Raw genomic sequence first — 21574 nt, forward strand, 5'->3', positions numbered from 1 at the left:
TTAGGTCCGCAATTTGAATTACACTAGCGAAAAAAGATTGCATCACGTAATGGTCAATAAGTTTTGATCTGTATTTGCTGGAGATACAGTAACATCATTATTACGTATAGACATATAATCTTCCTGTACACGCAAAAAAGAAAGTATTCTACAGTTGACAAATTTTCTTTTACGCATTAACTCGTGAATAAATGAATTAATCTGTTTTTTTACGTTATCTTTGGAATAGTTATAATTTGATAACTTGCCAAGTCGGTACTGTAATAGGAAAAGAAATTTTCTCAACTATTAAATATATGCTTCGCTCTTACTAAGATACATTTTCTTGTTATTTACAAATCATTAACATGAAATGTCAAGTTGAGAAGATTGAGTATTTTCGACATCTCCTTCTTTTTGCCTTTAATCAAGGTTCTAAGGACGCAAAAGGTGCTCGCAATATTTGTGCTGTGTATGGAGTGGATGCCAGAGCTGAAAGAGCCGCTCGTGATTGGTATACAAAGCTCAAAAAAAGAAATTTTGACCTCAAAGATGCACCTCGTTCTGGAAGTCAAGTTGAGTTCGATGAGCGATTGAACCACCTTTTGCATGAACATCCGCGTCAAACAACAAGGGGACTGGCAGAGACAATGGATTGGTTCCACACTACTGTAGAGAAACATCTTCACTCGATGAGCAAAGTTCAGAAGTGTGGAGCATGGGTGCCTCATACCAAAAACGACGGGAATTAATTGCCAACCCAATACTATATACGTAAAATTCTTTTTTTTTTCATGGAAGGATTAGTTCAACCCTAAATCCTGAAGTACCAAATTCGATCCCAGCTCCCTAACCAAAATAGATTTTTGTCTACAGAATCTTTATATCATAAGTTCACGAATATACTACCCCAAAATAATAATAATAATAATAATAATAATAATAATAATAATAATAATAATAATAATAATAATAATAATAATAATAATAATAATAATAATAATATTCAAACGAGGAATTTGGTACCTAACTTTTCACAAAATTAAGATTTCCTGCTCGAAGTGATTCTACTTAAGGAACGTCTGAGACGATTTTTTGTTCCTTTTATTCTCTCTCTCTCTCTCTCTGTTTGGATTCAACGATAATTAGCGATAGTAGACGTGCGTTTCATATAGCATCGCTGTATTATAGGACGTTTAAACACAAATCATAAGTTATGGGATGTATTTTTTCAATGATGAACATGAATAGTAAAGTATGATAATGATCTAAACGTAAAAATCATTTCATTAATTAATTAATTTAAATCTTTTAATTTTCAAATTCAAGAAAAGCGTATACTTAAATTATATACTACTAATAATGAATTCGTTGAATTCAAATACGATACAACGTAAAATATTACTCAACTAACGAATGATACATTTTTCAGAAATGTGTAAAATATATCGCTTTCACTAAAATCACTACACTGAAAACAATTTTCTTCTTTTCATAATAATGAATTCAAATACGATTTTTTCATACAACGTAAAATATTACTGAACTAACGAATGATAGATTTTTCAGAAATGTATAAAATATATCACTTTTAACAGGACTTCAGTATTTAGGGTTCATGAAGAGGAGCGCCAGTTTGAAAAAAAATAAATGAAATAGGCTATTTCAGTTTAACGTCCCAGGATTATGCCCTTTAGCCTAAGGAAGACAATGATTAAGGCAAGTAAATGATGACGGAAGAATTAGCGGAATGATAAAGTGGGAGGAAACGGAGCACTCCAAGAAAGCCCATGAACATGATACTGTCCACTATAAACTTACTTGGACGGAGATCGAATTAGGGATCCCACGCTTGCCAGTTTTGTCTTCAGAGGATCCCTAACAACATATATTGTTTCCATTTTGTTTGCAAGTGTACCTCATAGTGAAAAAGAGCAAATGTGTAGTGGCGGACATATCTTTGACCAGGTAATGGTGACTGCTTTGAAAAATACAGAGTATTAGAATTAAATCTGTCATATGTGTAGTTTCGTGTGGAGAAGAAACAAACTTGTGAAGCAGAGCATTAAGAACAACTCAAGTTATTAATATAAACTTTGCCGAAGATTATTAACTTATATCATCATAAAAGAAATACGAGAGATTTTTGAAACGAAGAAAAATAACATACAACTTTGCAAGCGGAGGCAAAGAAGCCTAAAGTAACCAGACTAAACACAAATGATTTACACTGTAATGATAGTGACTCAGTGGGCAAGGCACTTAACCAGTAATCTGGAGGTTCTTAAATTGAATCCACGTCGGACATTTTCTTTTATTTACTTAAGGAATTTTGATGGTGATTGATCAGCGATGACACGTTTTATTACATTCAAATATTTGAATATTCGAATGTTTCAGTACTTGAACCATCAAATCTTCAGGAATAATAGTAAAAAAGGTAATAACTATCTCGTAGAAGATTAAAAATTAGAAACTTTTTATTGCTCAGTTCATACCATTACAAGCAGAAACGTGATATTAGGCAAGAAATATTTCGGTTTAGTTTAATGTTGCCCATAAGAAGAGGAATTTCTCATCTCGATTCTAAAATTAACCAAACAATATGAGGATAAGACTTAACATTTTACATTCGAGACGGGACAAGGCTAACTCAAATTATCGTCTCGCTTTGGAGATGAGAATCGAGACGATGCGAAAAGTATCGTAAATATTTATCGTCTTATCTCGATTCTCGAATAATGTATGCCACTCTTTAAGTAACAATTGCTCTGTAGACTGATTCTTACAAGTTTTTTTTTTGTTAGTTTGTATTTCAGAGCTCACCGAATTATGGTCTGTGTATATATTGTTGTAGCAAAGCTTTTATAATTACATCGGCATATTCTACAAGTTAGTTTATTATTAGTTTGAAACTTTTAATAAAGTTGTTAATATCCACCATTATTATTATTATTATTATTATTATTATTATTATTATTATTATTATTATTATTATTATTATTATTATTATTATTACTGAAGTGTTGTTAATTTAATGGCTCACCCTGTTCCACCCAGGTGGGCATTATGTTGAACAAACACCGTGTGTCCAGGTTTTCTCCAGGTTCCGCTTCCTCCCACTTTCTTCATTCCAAAATTTCTTTCATTCTCATCATCGACGTCTTCTGTAGCTTAGTCGGCATAACGATTACTTAAAAACAAATTTTCTTAGGGCTTTTGTGAGTTCAATATCTCTGCTTTCTACATGAAATTGGCCTGGAAGCTTTCCGTTTAACATTTAGATAGTTGTAGGGAAGCATGCAGAGTAGGGTGTCCCTTATTTTCGAAAATTGGAAAAATTAGCGGGCCACCCGTTATTTTTTTTCTTTTTCGTTAGAATAGGTTACACATAAAAAAATTCTTTAATATTCAAATATTTACTGGTCGCTCAAGCCTTTTGAAATCAGGTATACAGAATGTTGCTATTCGTATATACATCAAGAGATGACTAACAGATAGCAGCACTATTGTAACAAAAGAAAAGAGCCATTGACAATAATTTCTTGTGCAATGTGCACAAAATTACCTTGCTGTTTAACGTCTTGTTAATCTGTGTGCAGGATTTTGTTCCAATTTATATTTAAATATCAATTTTAAGGTCTTTCTCTTATTAAATAACCAAACTACCGTTGTCGTTTAGGGGCAAACTGGGAATTTAAACTTGATTAAGGCAGCTTTGGCTTTTTCTACTGTATCTCGTGCGTTAGTAAATCGTGGTGTTTGGTGTACCATCAATCAGTAAGATGTTGGATAGGATCTCGGTGCATTAACTTTGAGTGAGAAATGGAACAGAAAAAGAAAACCTCCTACTCGACTAGGAATAATAGTAAAATTTACTTGCTGGGCAGCACAGACCATGTGATACTAGGTAGCAAACTCCCTTCCAATAAACAAGTCCTGAAATTGTTTCTCCATCATCACCTATTGTTGAAAAAGACTGTACGAGAAAGTTCACACTGTGTAATGCAAGAAGTTGAGGAATTTTGGGAAAGAGCACGCATTCCAATTCGTGCGAGGAGGCACACGGTCACCAAAGTTAAACAGTTATTTGAGAAGTGGTGCAAATTAAAGAAAAATGCCAGTAGGAAATCTAATACACAAGTGAATAATGAAAAATAGTTTGTGGGTGAATTAGAAAAAATGTTTGATATCGCTTGTGCTAATGCTTTGGATGTGATGAAGAATAAAGAAGGCAAAGACTTCCTCATAGCGCAGCGACAACCTAGCCGTCCAGGAACAATGGGTGGTATGGATAAAACACTTGCCGTGAGAGAGTCGAGATCTAGAGATAGACAGGAAAAATTTAACAAAATGAAACAGAAAGAACTGGAACGTCAAAGCAAGGAAACAGTGGTGACTTTGGATGCAAGTATTTGATCTGATGAAATCGAAGGTGACGACTCAAATGCAATTTCTAATGACACTTTTACTCACAACTTTCAACCAACTCTACAGAAGGTAACACCAAAGAAACGAGCAGAGTGTGTTTAGCAACATTAGATAGAACTAAAGTGAGCGTTAGGAAAGCAACGTATTTAATAACTGCTACTGCACAGAGCTTAGGACATGATACAACTAAACTAGCTATAAACCGCTCAACAGTTTCACTTAGTCGGCAACATCATCGTAAAGCATCAGCGGAAATGTTGAAAGCCAAATTTCAACCTGAGGGGCCACTTCAGGTTCAGTGGGACAGCAAGCTAATGGATGACGAGTACAACAATAAGAAAACAGAACGTTTACCTGTGGTTGTTAGGGATTTGTCTGGTAAAGCTGAAGACAAAGTGCTAGGAGACGCAAAATTAGAAAGAACCACTGGTCTTGCACAAGCTACAGCAGTTGTTGAATTGTTAAAGGACTGGAAAATTGCCGACAGAGTAACTGCACTGTGTTTTGACACAACTGCGAGTAATACAGGGAACGTATCGGGTACTTGCACGCACTTACAGCGTCTTTTAAAGAAAAAACTTCTTAACTTACCATGTCATCATCACATTTTGGAATTAATGCTTGCTAATGTATTTAAAATTTGCGTTTGTGGTAGTGTAACGACTGGGCACAAAGTTGCATGTTCGAGACATTACAACAATTTTGGGACAAACTTCCCCAGACACAGACGAAATTTCCCCAACTGCAAGAAACAAACTCTTAGTAAAGAAAATCACTAGGGATGTATGAGTGTGTATAATTATGTATTGTATATAATGTGTGTATGTGTAAAAAGTGGTATTTACACCAAATGTGTTACGAATAAAATGTTTTCTTCCATTCAGTTACGTAGACCTGCGCAGGTAAGGCTCTCTTGTAATTGTATGAATGCTTTATAATGGAAAAAAGCTAATAAACTTTGTTGAGCTTGAGCGACCTCTAATTATTATCGCATCAAACTGAAATTTTGCTCAAATTCATTTTATATGGAAAGGAAAAAATTTAAGAGGTGGCCCAGTGATTATCTCGAATTTCGTTTTTTTGGATATGCATAAGGGACACCCTAATGCAGAGGGAATGTCGATAGTCCTGACACTTCTCTCCAATCCCGACTATTTTGTAACTTTTCCCTAAGGCTAGGGGGCGATTTTACAGATTTTAGTACAATGTGTTTTCATATGGAATTTGTCTACTATATTATTATTATTATTATTATTATATTTATTATTATTATTATTATTATTATTATTATTATTATTATTATTATTATTACTATTATTATTATTATTATTACTGACTATTTGAGACCTCAATATTACGTCCTATTCCACTGAATATAAGCATACTGAAGTTAAGAAAAATGAAAAGAAATTTTTGGACCCTCTATAAGAATGAATTGCCTTATAAGAGATACTTTGGAAGGAAAAGAGGAGGAGAAAGATGTGAGTTACTGGTCAATATGAAAATCGAACCTTCGGAAACACGTACCAGGTTGGAAATCACTGTTTTAATAAGTAACAACTTGCATGATATTGTAGGTCTGTTAATGAAATATTTATTTTTAAAATATAAGCAAAATGCCTAAATTATTTTGAAGAAAATCGACAGGTAAAAACTCATCAATAAGCAATTGTCAATTGTCCCTAATGGACTTATTTTTTAACGGGAAATGACTTATGCTACATTATAGGGCTTTTAAATGTAATATGCACTTATGAAATACGAATAAACTCCTCTGAATTGTGTTTGATAAAATTATCCGGAAAATTCTGAGTAATAAACTAGTCTTTGTGAACTTTCTTCATGTCGTATTGTAGATCTATAATATATTAATGTAGTATTGATTAATGAAACATGAACAAAATCATTAGAACCATTTTTGAGAAAATTGCTGTTATTTTCATAATGTAGCCTCTAGATGTGTGCACATATCCGACCGTATTGACCAAATTAAAAAATGGTTACAAGTAGGAGCAAAAGAAGAAGAAGACGACGAAGAAAGGACAAATGAAGAGGAAGGAGAAGAAGAATTGCTAAATCTAACAGTCATCCCTTTACTTATTTAATATAAATAAAATAAAACTGTTTATCTGTCTAATGTATGTGCTCTGGGATCACGAAACATGTTTATTTTAACATTGAACAATACTCCCATAGTAGAATGAAGAAGAAATTGGGAGGAAACGGCAGAGCCCCGAGAAGAACCATGAGCACATTGAATCATGAGGGACGTACCCTCGCCACAGAATTAAGATTTCTTGTTCACAGTAATTCTACTGAAGGAACGTCTAAGACGATTTTTCGTTTCTTTTATTTTTTTTTATTAAAATGTAAATTTCCAAAGCTAGCCATAAGAACAGAAAGACGACAAAATTGTAGAATGTTACTAATGTTGATCGGGAAAACAATTGTGTGCAACGATAAAGATGAACTCTTTCAGTTTAACGCCCCACGAATATCTCCTTTAGGCTAAGATGAAAGTCTGATTAAGGTAAATGAAATGATATTATGAGATCAAGTGGAAATACCACATGAGAATCAACGAACACGATGTTGTCCACCACAAATTTATTTAATGTCCTACGATTAAGCCCATTATGGTAAGAGCTCCATGAACTAATATATTCGGTAGTCGAACTAGGGACCCCATACACCAAATGTACGCGCTTTGCCGCAATACCATCTGGTCATCTTTCCGTTACTAAGTTCTTTCAGCAGCCCCAGCTGATCTAATAGCTAACACGGACATGTGGTGAACGTGGTCCTGAGTTCGATTTCCTGATGGGAGAGCATTGGAAGTCAAAAATAAAGCAAGCTTATTATGTTAGCGGTTCTCAAGAAAGAAATTAGCTTTTCCAAGTGAATCCAACCTCCCCACCTCTCCCCCTGCTACATTTCAAATCCTTACTCAGTCCCACATCTGAAACAAACTTTCATTTCCTTATTCACAAACATTATTCGATAGGTGTGTCAAAATAGCATCTTTAGTAAATCTTATCTATTAACAAACATATTTTACATTACACATAACTCAGCGTTTTCGCATTCAGATTGCACTATCTTCAGACGCACGTGAGTATGTTCGTATGTGAAGACGACAACAAACATACATGTAATCTCAAATGCTGTATACGTTTGAAAATGCGATATTCACGAATCATGCAATGCGATATTCACCTTAGCAACTAAGGTCTATTCGATCAAAGAATAGTCTGCAAACAAATCCTATTCCCATGAACACTTACAAGGGAATTCGTGGGAATCCCAAGACCAAATTAGGTAAAGCAAGTAGTTCATGCCTTCAGTTCCTAACCTACAGGCATTTCGTGGTCGTAGGTTTTTGTACTATGGGAATATGTTATAACGCAATATCTCATAACGGCATCAACATAAGCAGTAAATTCATTTGGCATAATTTGATCTTTGATTTCTTTACATAAATGATTTTCATTACTTGTTATAACAGACATTATCATGTGAATATCCATATAACACTTTTCACATGCAATACAACTGACCCTGATGATTTGAGTATACAAATTTTTTGATCCTACGTTTTTAAAACATTATGATATGCTATGAGAAGCTTCCGCTATTAGAACATGCTCAATCAATGGAATCCAATACGTTTTAAAGCAACCATGAACTGCACTATTCGTCTTATCAACTCAATTTCCTGAGAAGTTTCCAGACGAAAATTTTCCACAAGGGTCATAACCTACAGGCGTTTCGTGAGAATAAGACCAGGGCTAAATCCTCACGCTCTTCGCAGGAAGTCTGGGGACATCTATTCTTAGCATTACAAGATGGGTCTGGGGCTGAGGAGGAAATCTAGCTATCCAATACAAGACGACTAGAAAAAAAGAAACGAAAAGTTTTTTTTAAAATAAAAATCTACTCTATATGCGGGGCACTGAGGCTTAGTGATAGAGTGCTCACCTCAAGTTGGATTACAACAACGTGCTCATAGCTTCTCTCTCTCTCTCTCTGCGCGTTTGATTATATATACAATCATTAGCACATCTTTCCTAAGTTGGACCAGTTCAACTCTAAAATCATGAAGTACCAAATTCGATCCCAGCTCCCTACCAAAGTAGATTTTTGTGTACATAACCATTATATCGTAAGTTAGCGATGCTACCATGAAGGTTAGTTGTCTCTTTCACTTCTCACTCCCAAAATAATAATAATAATAATAATAATAATAATAATAATAATAATAATAATAATAATAATAATAATAATAATAATAATAATAATAATAATGTCATGCTTTATTGTTTAAATTTATTTTTATGTTTGTTATTTACGTCTTAATACCACTTTCGTCCGGATTCGATTCTCGGCGGGGAAAGACGAAGACCAATGCTATGCAAAATGGCTTTTCAATACATAACGAAAAGACGAAAATCAGTCAATCAATGGGAAGATTCGATCGTGATAACTGAAAGGACTCTGATGAAGATTCGGTAACCGTCCAAGAGTACGAGCATTGCAAGAACGTCCGCGTACGTTTTTCGCAGCAGGGAGGGTTTCAAATCACTAGCCAATACACGACAAGAACACGAAAAAGGAATGTTTCATCTTGTTTCTACATCTGGTAGGCGTCCAAGACTATGAGCATAGCAACAGCAGGCTGCCACAGGGCTCCTGGTGGTAGCCCTAAAGGGCTATGAGCATAACAACTAAAGGATTGTTGAAACTTGCCTCCGAATTCTAGGAACGGGAGGACCAAGGGGCTAAATCGCTTATGCTCTTCGGCCTTCCAGGAGGAACATGGTTGGCAGGGTTCAAATAACTAGCCAATACACAGCGAGAACACTTATGTTTCATTTTGTTTCTACATCTGGTAGGCGACCAAGAGTACTCTTCCTTATTCTAGCATAGCAACATACTGGTTTAGGCCGGTTTAGGGCCTCTGATAACGGTTTTAGGGCCAAAAGTTTCCCACACTTATGAACCTCCTCTATTCTACTCATAGACGATCCATGTTTCACACATTCCTAAGATGTTGTGAGAAAAATTACAAACTGAAAAAAATTGCCCGGATCCAACAAGAAATATTTTATGAGCATATGATTTTGTTTCCTAAATGCTTATATAACAATCTCAGTATTGAGTTACAAGTAGAAGTTCCAAAAAAGACAGGAGAAAGACAGGAGAAAAGAAAACACGTTTGAACAAACGCAGAAAGAAAAATAAAGCAAACTAGCGCTCTTCATAAATATTAGTCTCTCAGACGACACAACTAAATATGGACCACACAGATACGAAAGCATACAACTTAACAATACAGGCTAAAGGTATGTGCTAAGTCAATGACCAGCTGCAGATATACAAGACCATATAGCGATACAGTTATGCTATAAGAGATTATTTAAATTTCAGTAGTATAGATTATAGAAGCAGTAAAATTTTAGGTGGATCATTAACAACCCAATGGGCAGGCAGGTCGTTATCGATCTAGTGGGTCTCTTGTATTGAAGTTAATTGTTTGTTCAGAGACTTGACTTTTACATAATTTAGCAACAAAAAAAAACATGTATTTACACTGAAAGAATTTTATAATAATTCTTTTGATAACGGTTTCAGATTCCAATACGACAAACGTCTACATTTTAGTCTATTATTTCCATACAGCTCAGACATTTACGGGGCATTTTCATAATATGTTTGAGTAGTAGAAAAATGGGGCTTCTGCGCCACTGACCTTCTACCCACTTTCTCAGTCCCGCCAGAAGCAGACAATGAATTTCCCAGTGCCGCCTGACACACTATGCCGGAGCACACAGGGGGATACCAGAAATTGAGTTCTCTGTGATAGGGGTGTATTCGTTCCCATTTATGAGTAATTTTAGGGCGTGTATTCATTCTCTTTAATGAGCACATTTTAGGGATGGACTCGTTCCCTTTTATGATCAATTTTTCCACCCCCTATTTTATCATAGCAGATAATACATAGCAGGGATGTATTCGTTCCAACCCCAATTTTAACATAACAGAAATAGCAGACAATGAGCACATTATAGCAAAGATTACAATCGAACACCCTGAACCGATCACCCATGGCCTCTTACGACCTCCATTTTAGGGCTGTATTAATTCTCTTTTATGAGCACATGTTAAGGAGTGTATTCATTCTTTTTTATGAGCATATTTTCCAACCCCGATTTTAACATAGCAGAAATTACATAAGACTTAGAACACATAACATAGCAGAGAATACATAAGATTCATTCCCATTTATCAGCATTTTTTCAACCTCTATTTTAACTATAAACATAGTAGACAATGAATATCTATGTACCATATCAAAGGGGGTGTACCTAAGACTAAGAACACACAGAAATTTAACACATTAGGGCTATATTCGTTCCATCCCTATTTAAATATTCAGAACTATTAAAAGCGTATGGCTTATTTTCCAAACCCTATTTTAACATAGCAGAAATTACATAAGACTACGAACATATAGCAGAGCAGAGAATACATAAGACTACGAAACATAGCAGGGGTGTATTCATTCCCTTTTATGAGCATTTCTTCAACCACTATTATAACTATTTGGTCTAGGAATTAATTCGTGCGGGTGGACAAGAGATGGCGCGACGAACGGAGCGTCCCACAGTTCCGTGTATCCACACATGTGTTGCAAACCCCTGTCATCGCGTATCGTTCGTAGTATAGGGCAGTGGATTAAAGCGTCAACAACACCAGTTTGTAGTTAAGTGAACATGGCGCAATTTGTGCCTGATAAAGTGTTTTTGCGGGGTGTCCTGCTGCATTACTTTAACATGCAGAAAAGTGCGACTGAAAGTCATCGTATTTTGGTGGAAGTGTATGGTGACCATGCTCTAGCTGAGCGAACGTGTCAGAAGTGGTTTGCACGGTTTAGAAGTGGTGATTTCGGCTTGGCAGACCAAGAGCGAGCTGGACAGCCAAAAAAATTGCAAGACGAAGAATTGACAGCATTGCTCGAGCAGGATTCGTGTCAAACGCAGGAACAACTTGCAGCAGCATTAGGCGTTGATCAAACAACAGTCTCCAAACGCTTGAAAGCCATGGGATGAAAGCCGAATTGCTGCTTCAACGACAGCGCAGAAAGGGGTTTCTGCATCGAATTATTACGGGTGATGAGAAGTGGATCCATTACGAGAACCCTAAACGAAAAAAGGCCTGGGTGAAACCAGGTGAACCAGGTCCATCACAACCAAAACGAGATATTCACTGTGCAAAGGTTATGCTGTGCGTATTGTGGGATATGAAAGGTGTGGTGTACTATGAGCTGCTGCAACCGGGTGAAACTATGAATGGAGAACGTTATCGACGACAATTAATACGTTTGAAGCAAGCTCTGGCCAGAACACGACCAGAATGGGAGAACAGACATGATAAACTTATTGTTCAACATGATAACGCTCGCCCACATGTCGCAAAACCGGTCAAAACCTATTTAGAAAATGTCGGATGGGAAGTTTTACCCCACCCGCCGTATTCACCAGACGTTGCTCCTTCGGACTACTACTTGTTCGATTGCATGAACAACGACTTGATTGGACAGCGGTTTACTTCTTCAGAAGATATCGAAACATGGGTCTCTGACTGGATCGCTTCCAAGGATGAGGACTTCTTTCGCCACGGAATCCGTACATTGCCTGACAGATGGGCGAAAGTGGTGGCTAGCGATGGACAATATTTTTCTTAAGGTATTTATGTATTTTGTGTTTGTACTACAGCTTCAATGTGTGCGTACCAACCGCACGAATTAATTCCTAGACCAAATATAAACATAGCAAACAATGGATACCTATGTAACATAGCAGGGCTGTATTCGTTCAACCCCCTATTTCAACATAGCAGAAAAGACACAAGCATATCCTCATCGTGAACAAAGGTGGAACTCGGAAACGGAGCCACATATTGAGGTGCTGTTTCCACATTTATTAATTGGTCATCAACTACTACAAGCTCCAAAAAAACTAACCATCGAGGTAAAAAGGTCAAAATACTTAAAACCTAATAACTCGGAAAAGGAGCCACATATTGAGGTGGTGTTTCCACATTTAGTAATTGGTCATCAACTACTACATGTTCCAAAAATACTGACCATCGACGTCAAAGGTCAAAATACTTAAAACCTAATAACTCGAAAAGGGAGCCACATATTGAGCTGGTGTTTCCACATTTAGCAATTGGTCAACTACTTCAAGTTCCAAAAATTATTACCATCGATTTCAAAGGTCAAACTCGGAAACGGAGCTACATATTGAGGTGGTGTTTCCACGTTTAGCAATTGGTCATTCACTACTACATGTCCCAAAATATTGGCCATTGAGGTCGAAGGTCAAAATACTTAAAACGTTATAACTCGAAAACGGAGCCACATATTGAGGTGGTGTTTCCACATTTAGTAATTGGTCATCAACTGCTACAAGTTGCAGAAATACCGACCATCGAGGTCAAATGTCAAAATACTTAAAACCAAATAACTCGGAAACGGAGCTACGTATTGAGGTGGTGTTTCCACCTTTAGCATTTGATCATCAACTACTACATGTTCCAAAAATACAGACCATCGAGGTTAAAGGTCAAAATACTTAAAGCCTAATAACTCGAAAAGGGAGACACATATTGAGGTGGTGTTTCCATATTTAGCAATTGGTCATCAACTACTTCAAGTTCCAAAAATTATGACCATCGAGGTCAAACATCAAACTCGAAAACAGAGCTACATATTGAGGTGGTGTTTCCACGCTTAGCAATTGGTCATTCACTACTACATGTCCCAAAAATATTGGCCATTGAGGTCAAAGGTCAAAATACTTAAAACCTAATAACTCGATAACGGAGCCACGTATTGGCGTGCTGTTTCCACATTTAGTCAGAAAATACGAGCCAATACCAGGAGTGTATTCATTTCTTTTTATCAACCTCTATGTAAAATAGCAGAAATTACACAAACATTCATTTAGTACTCTATGTCGTAAAAGTACTAACCATCGAAATCAAGGGTGAAATAAATCGTAAACGGAGTCAAAGTATTGAGGTGCTCTTTCCACATTTAGTAATAGGTCATCAACTACTAAATGTCGTAAAAATATTGACAATCGAAGTCAAAAATCAAATAACTCGTAAACGGAGCAACATATTGAGGTGGAGTTTCCACATTCAGAAAAGGTAATGAACTGCTACAACTCCCAAAAACACTGACCATCGAGACCACGGGTCAAACAAATCGTAAACGGAGTCAAATATATTGAGGTGCTGTTTTTACATTTAGTAATAGGTCATCAACTACTACATGTCCCAAAATTATTGACCATCGAGGTCAAAGGTCAAATAATTCGAAAACGGATCCACATATTGAGGTCGTGTTTCCACATTTAGTAATTGGACATCAACTACATGTACGAAAATATTGACTATTGAGGTCAAATGGTCAAATATCTCGTAACAGAGGAACGGAAAAATTTGTGTGATCTATTCATTTTTGTACCAAGCAGAATAAAGAGAAGAATAAATAAATTTGAGTGGCTTTCTTACTTTTGTACTAATGAAAAAGAAATCAAAGAAACACAATTTTAACCAGCGTAGAATTTCTGTACCTTTCTGGACTATTCAAATAAATCCACCACTAAAAATTAATTTGGATGTAGTATTTATTATTCTACTAACAAGAAAAAAAGATATGCCATTTTAACTAGCTGAAAATTTTATATCATCTTGTACTATTTAAACAAACGAAGGGATAAATTTAATTGTTCTATTCAATTTTGTGCTAATGAGAAATGACATTTTTATCTATCTTAGAATTTCTAGTGCGTGCTGGATTATTTAAACAAACGAAGGGATAAATTTGTAATAAAAAGAAAAAGCGAAAAAGAACTCAGAATATATGTATAATCTTTGTACTGCTCAAATAAACGAACGAATAAGTTTGGGTGTCCTACTTCTATAGAAACGAGAAGTGCCAGTTTAACTAACTCAGCATTTTATACATTTTTCAAATTTTAATAAACAATGGAATATACTTGTACTAACCAGAGAAAGGAGCAAGCAGATAAAGGAAAGAATTAACATTTTGTGCTTAACAAGCAAACAAAAGAATAAATTTATACTTACCAAAAAAGGCAAAGAAGGATCATTTTAACTAACTCAGCACTTTATACCCTTTTTGTGTTATTCAAATAAAGGAAGGAATAAATTTGAGTGGTCTATTTTATTTTTGTACCAATCAGAAGAAAAACAAATAAGGCCCATTTTAAGAAGATCAATATTTTATACCTTTTGTGGGATTTAAAAATGAATAAATATATTGTAGTGTCCTATTTCTTTTGTACCAACGAGAAAAAAAAGCGAAGAAGAGCCATTTTTAAATGGCTTAGAATCTTATACCTTTTGTAAAATTTGAACAAACGAAGGGATAAATTTGTCCAAACAGAAAAAGCAAAGAAATACGATTTAACTAACTAATAATTTTTGTGCTACACAAATAAACAAAGGAATAAACTTGTACTAACCAGAAAAAGCGAAGAAAGAACATTTTAAATAGCTCAGCATGTTATACATTTTCGTACTACTCAAACAAACGAAGCAATAAATTTGAGTGGCTTAACAACGAGAAATGACATTTTAACTAACTGAGAATTTTATAACTTTTGTATTACGCAATTAAAGGAAGGAATAAATTTATACCAAACAGAAAAAGTGAAGAAGGACCATTTTAACTAGCTGACTATTTTATATCATTTTGTACTCTTCAAATAAACGAAGGAGCTAATTTGAGTGATCTATTCAATTTTGTACCAATCAGATGAAAAGGGAAGAAGGGCCATTTTAACTAGCTGAGTATTTTTGTGCTACACAAATCAACAAATAAATAAATTTGAATTAAGCAAAAAAACAAAAGGCGAAAAAGGACACAGTTTTTATGTACACTTTATACTACTACATACGAAGAAGTAACTTTGGGTAGCACATCTAGTTTTGCACCTACCAGAAAAAAAGCGAACAAGGTCCATTTTAACTTGCTCAATAATTCTGTGCTATTTTGTGCTACTCAAATAAACAAAGGAATAAATTTGAGTGACCTATTCAATTTGGTACAAACGAAAAATACCATTTCAACTAACTCAGTATTCTATACCTTTTTGTGCTATTTAAATAAACGAAGGAATAAGTATGTACCAACCAAAAAAGCGAAGGAGGACCATTTTTAACTAACTCAGAATTTTATATCTTTTGTAGTGTTCAAATAAGCGAAGGAATAAATTTGTGTGATGTATTCAGTTTTGTATCAAGCAGAAAAGAAAGGAAGTACAATTTTGTACTAATCAAATAATCGAAGGAATAAATTTGGGTGTCTTATTTAGTTTTGTACCAACCACAGTAAAAGCGAAGACGGTCTATTTTAAGTAGCTCAAAATATCTGTACCATTTTGTGCTACTCAAATAATCGAGGGAATAAATTTGGGTGGCTCATTTATTTTTGTACCAATCAAAAGAAAAGCAAAGAAGTTCCATTTTAACTAGCTCAGCATTTTATACTTTCTGGGGGTTTCAAATAAACAAAATAATAAGTTTGAGTGGTCTATTCAGTTGTGGTGCTAGATTTTGTACATTTTGTGTTACCAGAGAAAGGGACACTTTAAAGTAACATTGATAAATAAAATTTAATTGATTCTCCCGTCACTAACTAAGGCTTATAATTATATGCTTAATAGACGTGCGTTTAGCGAATTAAGTCTTACATTTAGTATCGGTTGACAAAATACTAACTCTGACACTGAAGTCCAATGTTTTCCGGTCATTAACTACATACCTGAACGTAGGATTTAACCAACCAGAGCTACCATTGGTTACAAAGAAGAGTAGCGTCATACATTGAATTTTAACTTAATTCTGTAGAGCAGACTCCATAGCAATTAGCTTTATTAAGGGATGAAGACGTACTAAAAAAACGAAGAAACAGCATGCTTGGCCATTTTGGGTCGCCGCAATGATAGAGGAAGAGGCAGAAGGAAAACCAGTCCAAAATAAGCTCATCAAGGAAAAGAAAAATTTTCAAAGTTCCATGTTGACAACCATCTATAAAAAGTGCTGAATTTCCCAACTCTCAAAACTAATATTCTTTCGGTGGCTGCAGATATTTAAGCAGCGTTACAAATGCGTTGCCTAACATATGTATTTTTAGTGTAGTGAGGGTTCTCTGGTACTCTCTATTGAACGCAAATTTGTTTTTACATAATATAGGGCACCTTACTAGTGTGGAAGCCAAACGGCTATTAACATGAATTTTTAGTGTAATATAATTAGAAATGCTGAGCTAGTGAACATGGAAGTTCTTTGCTTTTCTTCTAATTGGTAAAAAAATGAGTGAGCCACAAAATTTATTCCTTCGTTTATTTGAGTAGCACAAAAAAGATACAGAAATATTTAGGTAGTTAAAATAGACCTTCTTCGCTTTTTTCTGTGGTTGGTACAAAACTAAATGAGACACCCAAATTTATTCCTTCGTTTATTTGATTAGTACAAAGTGGTACTGCCTTTCTTTTTATGCTTGCTGCAAAACTGAATAGATCACGCAAATTCATTCCTTCGATTATTTGACTACTACGAAAGATATAACATTCTGAGTTAGTTAAAAATGGTCCTCTTTCGCTTTTTCTGGTTAGTAGAAACTTATTGCATCGTTTATTTAAATAGCTCAAAGAGGTATAAAATACTAAGGTTGAAATGGCATTTCTCGTTGGTACCAAATTTAATAAGTCACTCAAATTTATTCCTTCGTTTATTTGAGTAGCACAAAATACTACAGAAATATTCAGCTAGTTAAAATGGCCCTTCTTTGCTTTTCTTCTGAATTGTACAAAATTGAATAAATCACTCAAATTAACTCCTTCGTTTATTTGAAGAGTACAAAATGATATAAAATACTCAGCTAGTTAAATTGGTCCTTCTTCACTTTTTCTGGTTGGTATAAGTTTATTCTTTCCTTTAATTGCGTAATACAAAAGTTATGAAATTCTCAGTTAAATAAAATGTCATTTCTCGTTGTTAAGCCACTCAAATTTATTGCTTCGTTTGTTTGAGTAGTACGAAAATGTATAACATGCTGAGCTATTTAAAATGGTCTTTCTTCGCTTTTTCTGGTTGGTACAAGTTTATTCCTTTATTTATTTGTGTAGCACAAAAATTATTAGTTAGTTAAATCGTATTTCTTTGCTTTTTCGGTTTGGACAAATTTATCCCTTCGTTTGTTCAAATTTTACAAAAGGTATAAGATTCTAAGCCAGTTAAAAATGATTCTTCTTCGCTTTTTTTCTCGTTGGTACAAAAGAAATAGAACACTACAATATATTTATTCATTTTTAAATGCCACAAAAGGTATAAAATATTGAGCTTGTTAAAACGGACCTTATTTGTTTTTCTTCTGATTGATACAAAAATAAACTAGACCACTCAAATTTATTCCTTCGATTATTTGAATAACACAAAAAAATATAAAGTGCTGAGTTAGTTGAAATGGTCCTTCTTCGCATTTAGCGGTAAGTATAAATTTATTCCTTTGTTTGCTTGTTTAGCACAAAATGTTAATTCTTTCCTTTTTCTGCTTGGTACAAAACTAAATACTTCATCCAAATTTATTTCATAGCTTTAATTGTGTAATATAAAATGCTACAAAATTCTGAGTTAGTTAAAATACTGTTTGTTGCTACAAAATTTAAATGTCCATTCAAAAGTAATACCTTCGTAAATAGTGCAAAATGGTATAGAACTTTTGAGTCAGTTAAAATGGTCCTTTTTCGATTTTTCTAGTTAGTACAAATTTATTCCTTTGTTTATTTAAATAGAACAAAATAGTATAAAATACTCAGCTAGTTAAAACGGACGTTCATTTTTTCTTGTGGGTATAAAACGTAGAACACCTAAATTTATTATTTCGTTAATTGGAGTGGTACAAAAACACATAAAGTTTGAGACCTTTTTCACTTTTTTCTGGTTAGTACAAGTATATTCCTTTTATTAAAAATTTCCAATGGTATAAAATGCTGAGTTAGTTAAACTGGCACTTCTCGCTTTTATGAGAGAGGACACCCAAATTTATTCGTTCGTTTATTTGAACAGTACAAAGATTATACATAACTTCTCAGTCCGTTTTCGCTTTTTCTGGTTAGTACAAATTTATCCATTCGTTTTTTAAATAATACAACGTGCACTAGAAATTCTGAGATAGATAAACATGGCATCTCTCATTGGTACAAAATTGAATAGACCACTTAAATTTATCCCTTTGTTTGTTTAAATTGTACAAGATGATATAAAATTCTCAGCTAGTTAAAATGACATACCCTTGCTTTCTTTCTTGTTAGTAGAAAAATAAATACTCCATCCAAATCAATTTTTGCGTTTACTTGAGTAGCCCAGAGAGGTACAGAAATTCTGCGCTAGTTAAAGTTGTGTTTCTTTGATTTCCTTTCTCATTAATACAAAATTAAATAAGCCACTCAAATCTATTCCTTCTTCACTTTTTTCTGCTTGGTACTAAATTGAATAGATCACACAAATTTATCCCTTGCTCTGTTACGAGTTATTTGACCTTTTGACTTCAATAGTCAATATTTCCGTACATGCAACTGATAACCAATCACTAAATGTGGAAACACCACCTCAATACGTGGATCCGTTTACGAGTTATTTAACCTTTGACCTCGATGGTCAATATTTTTGGGACATGTAGTAGTTGATGACCTATTACTAAATGTGAAAACAGCACCTCAATATTTTGACTCCGTTTACGAGTTATTTGACCCTTGATCTCGATTTTTAGTATTTTTACGACATACAGTACTAGATGAATGTTTGTGTAATTTCTGCTATTTTACATAGAGGTTGATAAAAGGGAACGCATACACTCCTGCTATTGGTTCGTATTCTCTGACTAAATGTACAAACAGCACCTCAATACGTGGCTCTGTTTTCGAGTAATTAGGTTTTAAGTATTTTGGCCTTTGACCTCGATGGTCAATATTTTTGAGACATGTAGTAGCGGATGACCAATTACTAAATGTGGAAACACCCCCTCAACGCGTGGATCCGTTTTCGAGTTATTAGGTTTTAAGTATTTTGACCTTTGACCTCGATGGTCGGTTCTTTTTGCAACTTGTAGCAGTTGATGACCCATTGATAAACGTGGAAACACCACCTCAATATGTGGCTCCGTTTTCAAGTTATTAGGTTTTACGTATTTCGACCTTTGACCTCGATGGTCAATATTTTTGAAACATGTAGTAGTAGATGACCAATTACTAAATGTGAAAAGACCACATCAATACGTTGATTCGTTTTCGAGTTACTAGGTTTTAAGCAGTTGATGACCCATTGATAAACGTGGAAACACCACCTCAATATGTGGCTCCGTTTTCAAGTTATTAGGTTTTACGTATTTCGACCTTTTTACCTCGATGGTTAGTTTTTTTGGAGCTTGTAGTAGTTGATGACCAATTACTAAATGTGGAAACAGCACCTCAATATGTGGCTCCGTTTCCGAGTTCCACCTTTGTTCACGATGAGGATATGCTTGTGTCTTTTCTGCTATGTTGAAATAGGGGGTTGAACGAATACAGCCCTGCTATGTTACATAGGTATTCATTGTTCGTTATGTTTATAGTTATAATAGGGGTTGAAAAAATGCTCATAAAAGGGAATGAATACACCCCTGCTATTTTTCGTAGTCTTATGTATTCTCTGCTCTGCTATGTGTTCGTAGTCTTATGTAATTTCTGCTATGTTAAAATAGAGGGTGGAAAATAAGCCATACTCTTTTACTAGTTCTGCTATGTTTAAATAGGGGTGGAACGAATACAGTGCTACTGTGTTAAATAGTTCTGTGTTCGTAGTTTTATGTACACCCCATTTCCTATGTTACATAGGTATTCATTGTCTGCTATGTGTATAGTTAAAATAAGGGTTGAAAAAATGCTGATAAAAGGGAATAAATCTTATGCATTCTCTGCTCTGTTATGTGTTCGAAGTCTTATGTAATTTCTGCCATGTTGAAATCGGGGTTGGAAAATATGCTCATAAAAGAGAATGAATACACTCCCTAACATGTGATCATAAAAGAGAATTAATACACCCCTAAAATTGAGGTCGTAAAAGACCATGGGTGGACGGTTCTGGGTGTTCGATTGTTATAATATGCTCATTGTCTGCTATTTCTGTCATGATAAAATAGGGGTTGGAACGAATACATACCTGCTATGTATTACCTGCTATGGTAAAATAAGGGGTGGAAAAATGATCATAAAAGGGAACGAGTCCAGCCCTTAAAGATTATCTGCTCTACTATGTGTTCGCAGTCTCCACTGCTATTGTAAAATAACGGGTGGAAAATGTGATCATAAAAGGGAACGAGTACACCCCTAAAATGTGCTTATAAAAGGGAATGAATACACCCCTAAATATTACTCATAAAATGGAACGAATACACCCCTATCACACAGGACTCAATTTATCGTATCCTTCCTGTGTCCTCTGGCATAGTGTGTCAGGCGGCACTGGGAAATTCATTGTGTGCTTCAGGCGGTACTGAGAAAGTTGGTAGAAGCCCCATTTTTCTACTACTACTTGTTTGGAAATTACTTTTCTCTTATCCGTACAAGAATAACATTGGGCACTTTGTACATGATAAACGTCAAATCTATTTGATAGAATAGCCCAACATTATTGCCGTCTAAGAAATGTATTAACGTTTGCCAGAACATCGTTATCAGATAAATGAAAATATCTGAAAATTTCTTCAAATCTCTCACTCTACAGAAGTTCAATAAATGATAAATATTTCTTATTGTTCTAATGTAGCTATATTTTTTTCATCAGTGAACAAAAGGAACTTTTTTGTGTACCTCCCCGAAAGTTGTTTATCATCGTGGCGTATGGCATTTCCTAGTTTATACATTTTGTGTATGACGCGTGTATTGTGCATTTTGCTATTAATACTGAACTGAGTTCTTAGAATGATGGCAATTATATAGTTCATTTCTACGAAAATAGCAAAGCGAGGACTAAATACTCATTTAGATCCAAAATATAGAAGCTAACTGTATTGGTATTAGAGGCAAAT

The 21574-nt window shown here is 34.8% G+C and overlaps 1 protein-coding gene across 1 annotated transcript; it reads left to right on the forward strand.

Annotated features, from left to right (window-relative positions):
- The first annotated feature begins 347 nt into the window (after nt 1-347).
- Nucleotides 348-731, forward strand: LOC145682144 (histone-lysine N-methyltransferase SETMAR-like). The gene has a single exon (XM_081753732.1). It carries the CDS (start codon nt 348-350, stop codon nt 729-731), a length of 384 nt encoding a protein of 127 aa, XP_081609858.1.
- Nucleotides 732-21574: the final 20843 nt, after the last annotated feature.

This window comes from Thermobia domestica, chromosome 3 (assembly GCF_964235325.1).
Source record: "Thermobia domestica chromosome 3, izTheDome1.hap1.1, whole genome shotgun sequence".
In the NCBI taxonomy this organism is placed as follows: domain Eukaryota; kingdom Metazoa; phylum Arthropoda; class Insecta; order Zygentoma; family Lepismatidae; genus Thermobia; species Thermobia domestica.